The 10,044-nt window shown below is 39.9% G+C and overlaps 1 protein-coding gene across 1 annotated transcript; it reads left to right on the top strand.

The window, feature by feature from the left end:
* Positions 1–2,503: 2,503 nt before the first annotated feature.
* cog8 (component of oligomeric golgi complex 8) lies at positions 2,504–9,762 on the top strand. The gene is made up of 4 exons (XM_078544484.1): positions 2,504–3,071; positions 3,520–4,338; positions 7,934–8,102; positions 8,256–9,762. Exons 1-4 carry the CDS (start codon positions 2,529–2,531, stop codon positions 8,567–8,569), a joined length of 1,845 nt encoding a protein of 614 aa, XP_078400610.1. The 5' UTR covers positions 2,504–2,528; the 3' UTR covers positions 8,570–9,762.
* Positions 9,763–10,044: the final 282 nt, after the last annotated feature.

The raw sequence follows: 10,044 nt of genomic DNA, 5'->3' as shown, positions 1-10,044 counted from the left end.
TGGAGGAGCAGCAAGAGTGGCAGGGAGGAAGCCTGTGATTGGAAGAGCTGGAACAGCCAGCATGGGAGAGACAGAATCTGTGATTGGAGGAGCAGCTCCTCGTAGCTTCCTTCCATCCCATGCTCGTGCTCCTCCAATCACAAATCTGTATTTTTTTCCCACTCTCAATGATGCTTGCACTTACAATTGTTCAGCCCAGTTTGGACTATGGAGGAGGTGGAGGTCAAAGTCATATTTAGAATGGCGTAATTCCAAAATCCAAATAACGGAAATCTTCCAAACAGCAGAAATTTCTCATCCCTGGATTCCCAAAGGGAAAATTTTTCTTGATCAACCTAATTGATTTTATTGAGGAAGTAACAGACAGAGTAGACAATGATATTTCAATAGACTGGATTCCACAGATCCATGGGGCTCCATAAAGGCTTTCCCTGGGTCTGCAAAATCATGTGAAAGTGCTTAGTGAGTCTGCATTATGGGTGGGCAACATGGGTGCAGTGGTCAAAAGTAATATGAGTGGCAGCCAGAGGCAGGGTTGGTGCGAGCTGGGAGGCAGGAGTGGATGGTGGCTGGCATATGTGCAGCGCAGAATGGGCTGGCTATCTTGTGTAGGAGGAGACCACACATGGAGAAGCACTGAGAGTGACACAGAGATCACCATGTGGACCCACAGTTACCAAGGTGGGCAGCAGGTGAGTTCAATCTTGTTCTAGACAGGAGAGTTTTTATAAATGTTTAAGTACTACATGCTTAAACTCAAAACAAGGATGCCAAATACAAAGTCGTCCAGGGTGCCATTTCCCTAATTCAGATGGGGGCAGTTTGTGATCACTAATCAATTTGAAAAAGAGGCCTTCGACCAAAAAGGTTTGAGTAACACTGAAATAGAAAATGGAAGCAATAGGCACAGCAACCAGGAGTAAATAAATGAATGTGGCTGACAAGGGCAAGGGTAGAAATGTATATAAAAAGAGATGCCAGAAGAGGAAACTTGCTTTGCATGTAACCAAAGGGGCATTTAGCAAAGGATCCGAATTTCTCTGTGATGGAAAGAAATGCAGGAAATGAGGCTAGGTTAGCCAATCCACCAATCCCATAACAGATATGGGTTAATGCAAATAATTTGCGTACAGTAATTTCTGTTTGATATTTCATAATCCCTGTCAACTTTTTACAATTTATTCTGTGCTTTATTTTATCATTCTTCTTGACATTTGCAATTGCTCGATTTCATAACATTTTAATTTAACTATTCCTTGCCAGCACTTTTAGTAGATTTAGAAAGAACACTAGTGACCTCTTCAGGATATACAGATTTGCAAAATATCAACAACTCCCAAATTTCTCATTAACCAAACAGTATAACTAAAGAAGCATTAGGAGTGTTTCTGCAGACAGATTTTTTACTCATATTTGTAGCCTATCTTTTTACCAGGGTGACTAAATGTCCTGAATTTTGAGGGTTATTCCTTATTTTGAATATTTGTCGAGTGTCCCTTAAGGGATCCCTTTTGTCCCGTATTTCTAGGACAGCCTGTTGGAGACTGATTCTGGGAGTCTCCTGTGTGAGTTTGAGTGATTTGAGTGGAACTGCAAGTGATTGAGTCGACCATCAGAGAGATGATAGCGTGGAGGACGAGAGTATCCTGGCGTCAATTTTCAGGGATACTTTCCCTGAAAACCAGGGAGAGAATCCTGATTTCACGCTGTGCCTCTCCGAGCTGAGCTCATACAACGTGGACAAGCTGAACTGGAGCCTGAGAGGCTCAACGAGATAAGGCGATAAAGTTGTAGGTTTTAGTTGATTGTACCCCCACCACCCACGCTATTATGGTATCATGACCCCCTCCGGCCCTCATGGTCACTCGCACCCACCACCCGGGTCCCAGAATCAGTGTCCCTTTTATTTCATAAGAGCTGTTCATCTTGCTTTTTATTGTATTATACTAGAAAACAAACTAGATTTCAACTGCAATGAAATCACTATGTTTGAGGATTATATGCAAAATATTGAAATGCTTTTTTAGTGTAAGCCTTGGCTCACTCTGAGTTAGCAGGTTGTGTTTTCAAGCTCCACACAGTTGAGCACAAAATTTCAGCCAACATTGGAGGACTGAGGGAATGCTGCACTGTTGGGAGATGACGTCGTCTTTTTGTGGATGAGACATTAAACCAACAAGTCTATCTGCCCTCAAGCAGCATAAAAGATTCCATTGTGCTAGCTGAAAGAGAAGAGCAGGAGAGTCCTCCCCAGAGTACTGGCCACTATCCAATAAAAAAAGATCATCTAGATCTGATCATCACCGTATTGCTGTTTGGGAGACCTTGGTGTGCGCAAATTGGCAGCTACATAAACACAAAACTTTTCACCTTTGAATTTGGGACCATTTGGCAGGCACGACGTTCACTGAGCACTGACAGCAGCAATATCGCCTAGCAACAGCAGACAGTTTTCTGAAGAGGAAGTGACGTTGCCATCACCACGACTAACCAAGTTGTTGACACCGGATGTGACGTAGACCACCAAGATGGCGGCGCTGGGCATTGACGTGGAGGATGAGAGTATCCTGGCGTCGATTTTCAGGGATTCTTTCCCCGAAAACTGGAGGGAGAATCCCGATTTCACGCTGTACCTCTCCGAGCTGAGCTCGTACGGCGTGGACAAGCTGAACCGGGAGCCTGAGAGGCTTGCGGAGGAGCGGGCCCAGATCCTGCAGCAGACCCAGGAACTGGCCTTCTCCAACTACAAAACCTTCATCAAAACGGCGGAATGCACCAAGGAAATCTACCGCGACTTCGGCCTGGTGGAGAAACACGTCTCCAGCCTCCTGGGCAAGCTGCCCGGCCTGAGCGAGAAATGTAGGCAATTTATCAAGGAGACGGAAGCGACTGGGGCCAGCAGGAGGATGAACAGCCTGACCCTCAACCGGCACACCGAGATCCTGGAAATCCTGGAGATCCCGCAGCTCATGGATACCTGCGTCAGGAACGGCTACTACGAGGAGGCTCTTGAGTTGACCTCTTATGTGAAGAGGTTGGAGAAGAAATACTCTTCCATACCCGTGATACAGGTATTAGCTTCCTTGTGAATGTTTTTCTTCGGTATCAACTGTGAATCAGAATTGCTTTCATAACACATCAAAAAAGATATGCATACGGAGATGCTGAACCTGAAATAAAAGCAGAAAATGCTGGAAGTAGACTTTTTGTATTCATTCACTTGGTGTGAGTATTGCTGGCAAGGCCATCATTTATTGCCCATCCCTAATTGCCCTTCTGGGGGCAGTAGTAGTAACTGAGTTATTGTGACTAGCTGTAATTTAGGAGTTTTCTAATGCAACAAGGGTGGTATCTAAAATTACGTTTTTTTTAAGTTTAATACCTGACAGTTATGTATTTTGCTATATCATCTTTTCACCTTGATTATCATTTCAAATAGAGAAATACAAATATTGTATAGCTTTGTTGTCTAAAGCTCTGCAACATTTTAAAGTGTTCTTAATCTCATTTCTTATGCAGGGGATAGTGAATGAAGTGCGTTCATCTGCTCAGTTGATGTTAAACCAGCTTATCCAACAGCTGCGTACCAATGTCCAACTTCCAGCTTGTCTTCGGGTCATAGGCTATTTGAGAAGGATGGATGTTTTCACTGAAGCAGAACTAAGAATAAAGTTTCTTCAGGCTCGAGATGCCTGGTTGAAATCTATGCTTGGCTCCATAATGGACAATGATCCTTATTTTCACATAACTAAAACAATTGAGGCTTGCCGAGTCCACCTGTTTGACATCATCACTCAGTACCGTGCTATTTTCTCAGATGAAGATCCATTATTACTTTCTAGTGATCACACTGTGAATGAAGGTGCTATTTTCCATGGCTGGGTCGTGCAAAAGGTTTCTGAGTTTCTGCAGACCTTGGAATCAGATCTTCAGAAGGGAGTGGGCGGCCGCTTGGATTCATTGCTGGGCCAGTGTATGTATTTTGGGCTTTCTTTTAGCCGTGTAGGAGCAGATTTTCGTGGACAGCTTGCTCCGATGTTTCAAAAGGTTGCTATGAATGCTTTTGTGAAAGCTGTTCAGGATGCTGTGGAGAAGTTTCAGGAAGACATGAATCTGTACACATTAACATCTACCCCATCAATGTTAGGCAGCACAATCCCTGTGACTCTACCAACTAGTCAGCCGGGAACCCTGCAGCCTCCGATGGTGCTTCTGGACTTCCCTCCACTGGCATATTTTCTAAATAACATTTTGACAGCCTTTAATGATCTTCGTCTCTGTTGTCCCATAGCACTTGCGCAGGAAGTAACCATGTGCTTGGAAGATGCACTTGTGAAGGTATTTTGACTGTTGTAACCTAAGCATAACCAAATGCTTAAAAAAAAAGTTTTTAAAGTGCTGATTAAGCAAGTTTAGGAACACAAAATTTTGATCTGTTTGCCAACTTAAGTCCTGCTTACAGTTTAGATTAGCTGAAATGCTAAAATTACTGGTCATTTGATATTATAGACTATTTCCCTCATTGTAATACTTCTTCCACTACACTTGCCAGTCATACTAAAACTGCAACCTGGAACAGCTTCCCTACTTCTACTGTTTTCCTGTACATTTTTATAAAAGGGGGAAAATATAAGGCTGAATATATAGCTAAACAAACGCACAAAAATCAAGGCCACTAAATTGCAATTTCCATGAAAATATGGACATAATCACACAATTTGAACCTGAAAATACCGTATTCCCATAATTCGACATATCAGTACTTTTTGTCTTTCAGCATATATCAGGGGCGATGATCATTTGGTACATTCTATGGATAAAAACAGCTATCTCCAACTGATATTACTGCCATAAGGGTATGCATGAAACGTCTTGCAAACGCTGATCATATCTTGTCTTTCAGAGGCATTGTGCCAAAAATTGTTGCATCCCACAGTGTCTCAAAAGGAGGGAGAGAAAAAATGGGGATCTATAAGTTAGCCTGACAGCAGTCATCGGGAAAATGCTGGAATCCATTATTAAGGAAGTCTTAACAATGTACTTAGGTCATAGTATGATCTGACACAGTCAGCATGGTTTTACAAAAGGGAAATTGTGGTTAACAAATTTTTCAGATGTTTTGTGATCTAACTAGTTGGATAGATAAAGGGGAACCAGTAGATGTAGTATACTTATGTTCAAAGGCATTTGATAAGATGCCATACAAAAGTTAAATTTGGAAGGTAAGGACTATTGGAGTTGTGGGTAATATATTAGCATGGATGGAGGATTGGTTAACAGGCAGGAAGCCAAGAATAAGGATAAATGGGGCACCTTCAAGTTGGCCGGCTTTAACAATCGGAGAGCCACAAGAATCAGTGCTGGGGCCTCAGCTAGTTACAGTCTATATTCATAACTTAGACAAAGAGACGCAGGGTAATGTATCCAGGTTTGCTGATTTCCAACACGTCCTCCATGAAGCAAAATGCTTCATGGAAATCCAAAGTAGAACATCTAAATCGGAACATCTAAATTCAATGGGGTGAGAGGGGATCTAGCCAGAACAAAATGGAACTAAATATTGACAGGAAAAGCTGTAATGGAATAATGGATAACCTTGAAGGAAATGATGTTTCAAGTACAGGCTAAGTACATTCCAACAAGGGTGCAAGGTTATGGGACCAAAGGCAAGGCTGCTTGAATGATGTTGGAGGTAGAGAAAAGATTGAAACAAAAAGAGGGTGTATGGTTCATGTCAGGTGAATTCTTCAAGTGGGAATCAGACCAAATAATAAGCTGAGAGCAGAAGTGAAGAGGAATTGTGACTGGTAATGAGAGAATAGAAAGGCAGTTAACATAAAAAGGAACCTAACAATCTCCTACTGCATGTAAATGGTAAGTGTATAGTAAGAGGTTGGGTGGGGCCTAATACAGGCAAACGAGTGATGCATGTTTATTCACACAGGGTAAGGTTAGAATAATGAGTACTTTGTATTAGTGTTTACGGAGGAAGAGGACACTGACAGAATATTGGTAGAAGCAGAGATTTTAGAGATAATGGATGGGTGAAATTTGATATGATGGATATAGAGGCTGGCCATGCTTAAGAGTGGATAAGTCGCCTGGTCCGGGTGGCTTGCCTCCTGAGTTGCTAAAAGAGTGGACATAGGGAAGGGCTTGCCCTTCTAGATATGGAACTGGTGCCAGAGGTTTGGAGTGACAGATGTGACACCCTTATTCAAGAAAGGGGTGTAAGGGCATTCCTAGTAACTACAGGCCGGTCAGTTTAACACCAGTGTTGGGTAAAATTCTAGAAACACTATAAAGGAAAAAATTGACAGGTACTTGGAGAGATTTAAGTTAATTGGGAAAGAGCATGGGTTTGTGAAAGGCAGATTGGGCTGGACCAATCTAATTACATTTTTTGATGAAGTAACAGGTTGATGAAAGGAATGCATTGGATGTTGGTTATATGGATTTTAAGAAAGCGTATGATAAAGTACAACATAAAAGGCTCCTTAACAAAATTGAGGCTCATGAAATAGGGACATCATTGTCAGCTTCAATGAAAAATAAATTGGCTTAAGGACGAAAAATGGCAAATTGTATTAAATGGGTGTTTTCAGACTGGAGGATGGGAGACGATGGTGTTCTCCAAGGGTCAGTACTGGGAGCACTGCTCTTTTGATGTATATAAATGACTTGCATATCAAACTGCAGAGTAAAATTTGTTGATGATTCCAAAGTTTGTGCGGCTAACAGTGAGGATGAAACCAATTGACTGCAATAGTTAGATAGGCCAGCAGAATGGGCATACAAGTTGCAGATGGAATTTAATAGAGAAATATGAGTTGATGCAATATTTGCATAAGAATTATACACTAAATGGCACAGTCCTAAAAAGTGTACAGGAACAAACGGACATGGGGTTCATGTGCATAGATCTTTGATGGTGGCAGGATGTATTGAGAGAGCAGTTGAACAAAGCATGTGGGATCTTGGGCTTCATAAATAGAGGCATTGAGTATAAAAGCAGGGAAGTTATGTTGAACCTTTTATAAAGCTCTGGTTGGGCCACAAGTAGAATATTATGTCCAGTTCTGGTCACTACAGTTGAGGAAGGTTGTGCAGGTCTTTAAAAGGATGCAGAGGAGATTTACCAGAATGGTTCCAGTGATGGGTCATTTTAACTTCAAGGTTATGTTGGAGAAGCTGGGGTTTCTCTTCTTGGAGCAAAGATGAGATTTAATAGTGATGAGCAAGATTATGTCAGATTTAGATAAAGTAGATAAAGAAAAGCTGTTGCCATTAGCTGATGATACAAGGATGAGGGGGCACAAATTTAAATTTTTGGGCACGAGATGCATGGGGAATGTGGGGAAGAACATTTTTACGCAGTTAATGGTAATGATCTGGAACCCACGGTCTTTGAGTATGGTGGACGTGGAGATGATGAATCATTTCAAAAGGAAATTGGGTGGGCAGTTCAGGGAAATAAACTTATAGGGCTATGGGGCTAGAGTGAGAAAATGGGCCAAATTGGATTGCTCTACAAGAGAGCCGGCATGGACTCAGTGGGCCAAATGGCCACTTCCTGTACCATAATGACTCACTGACCTTATGACTAGTGAGATACTTTAAGGCTGAACAGTTCCTTAGAAGATCATCAGAAGTGATTGACGCTGGGCAGCAGCAGTGATCTTCAGAATAGTTTGTCAAAAGTTAAATTTGAAAACAGTGCTTCAAAAATCAAACTTTAATGGGGTCTGCATTGAGTTAGTGCGAGGATGAAGGAATTCCATTGCCAGATTTATGGGTAGTTATCCTGATGCATGATCAGTGATGGCAGTGGCAGATCTGGAGAAGCCTTGAGCTTGTCTTTCTTTGGAGCAAAATGTTAAATGCTGAGCAATTTGCAGAAAACTTGTTTTTCTAATTCAATTTTTCTTTATAGGTTACAAAGCTAATTCTCACTTTTCATCGAGCAGAGGAAACTGCCTTCAGTGTGAAAGAACGAGAGCTGTTTGTCCAGTTCTGCATTACATTTACTGAAGACCTAGTGCCTTACCTGAACCGATGCTTACAGGTTCTTTTTCCACCTGCACAAGTGGCACAGATTATTGGTATGCACTCGGCTGTTGCTCATGCTGCAGTTACTATTTATTTAGTTTTAATGTATTATACTTTATTTGCTATTGGTTGAACTACTCTGTAACTCATTGGTAAAAATTAGAATTTTTCTTTCATATTTCACATAATATCTTTGTGTTTTGCAGGTATTCCTCCCACTCAACTTCATAAATATGGTTCAATTGGATGCATTAATATAAGTGCTATTCTAGAACTGCTTGATTTTCTCCTACCAAAAAAGGAAATCATAATTCCACCCAAGAATTCCAACCAGACCCTGATAACAGAAACCACCTTACATAGCCCTTTATCAGAGATAAAAACTGAGAAGCTAAGTGAACAATATCCACCAGCATTGCCTTCATCTGTGCCAAGTTTTACAACGGAGGAAATTAAACCAGGCCCACTAAATGTGGATAGCCAGACAGCAGAAAATGCTTCATTGCAATCTGGATTGTAGCATGTTTTTAAGTTAAAATTGTCTGTACTTGGGATTCCTATCATTTATTCTAAACCGTGGACTGAATTGCATAAATGTTTTATTTTTTCCCCTAGTTCATTAATATTGAGAAATGATATTATCCTGGGTTTAGTTGATCCTAAAATGCATAACATATTTCAACAAAAACTACATGTTGATATGGTCAACCAAGGTGAGATTCATGCTACTTTTTGTCCCAACACATCAGGTTGTATTTATGTAAACTCTTGCATAATATTAACAGTTGATAAAACAGGAAATACAGTTTTTCCAAATGTCTGATGTTTTAATAACTTTATTTCAAAACATCTACAAGAATTCTAAGCTAATGTGTATATATAATTGAGAAAACAAATGATTCACTCTGTTAAGAGACGTTTTTCTGTATTGACAATTTTTTTGCCATGTTTCATTAGTTTGACAACTTTCTTAAATTGTTAGCGAACTCCTGCTAATGATATAACTACTTAATGCTAAGGCAACCACTGAACCATTGAATTCGTTATTAACTATATTTGTGTGACAGCACACAATATTCCAAGTTTACTCTAGAAATTAGAAGTCACTTGGAGAGAAACGGGCCTGACAAAAAGCAAATTGGATTTTATTTAAAAGCAAACTCTATTTTATTTAATGTCTGCTATAAATGGGAAACTAGGATGGTATTGAATCTCAATTTCAATTTTTGAATGGTGTGTTTACAAAATTTAATTGTGCAATACAATCACACTATATATGTGGCAAGCTGTTATGAAATAATTTTATAAATTTAAAAGGGTTGTGGAGTTTGTGAAATGAAATTGTGCTTGTTATAATAAACATTTATTGTAAGCAAATGTGATGTGACTTGCAAAAATATTGTTGGGACATGTGAAACTTGATAAATTGTTAATCAATGAAAACATCCTTAGTTTTGTGAATTGTAAATAACAAATTCAAGGTGAAAAGTGCTCTAAAAATTATCACTGGGGTCTTCCAACAATTTTGTCATAAGATGCTAAGCGGGTAAGGCAATGAGTTATTAATCCCTTGGGAAGAATAGGCAAAGGTTTAAGTCCCATCCTTATCAATAGAGAAGTTTTGGCTAATTGTGATTTATCCTAGTACAAAACTTGTATAAAAATAGGTAATTTGTTTCATATTGTACCAATTAAAGATTAGTAAATTTCCAAGTTTACAAGGATATGCTTTTTAATGGGTAAACTGGAGATGAATTTACAAATAGCTAATGCTGTAATCCACTACTTGTTAGCGCTGTAATCCATTACTTGTTAATTCTTGTACCTTGCCAAAAATCATTTTTATCATGAATGATAAATACTTTTTGTACCATTTTAAGGACTCAATGAATTTTAGAATGTCCAGTTGCACATATCAGCTGTTATGTATGAAAGTTAAGAGGCTGCTTATGTGGTTCTAACACCCTGTCTTTCCTACTTACTCTTAAAAAGCAA

Source organism: Cetorhinus maximus, chromosome 6, assembly GCF_964194155.1.
Source record: "Cetorhinus maximus chromosome 6, sCetMax3.hap1.1, whole genome shotgun sequence".
Lineage (NCBI taxonomy): Eukaryota > Metazoa > Chordata > Chondrichthyes > Lamniformes > Cetorhinidae > Cetorhinus > Cetorhinus maximus.
Note: the sequence above shows the minus strand (reverse complement) of the source record. Positions and strands in the feature narration are given on the sequence as shown.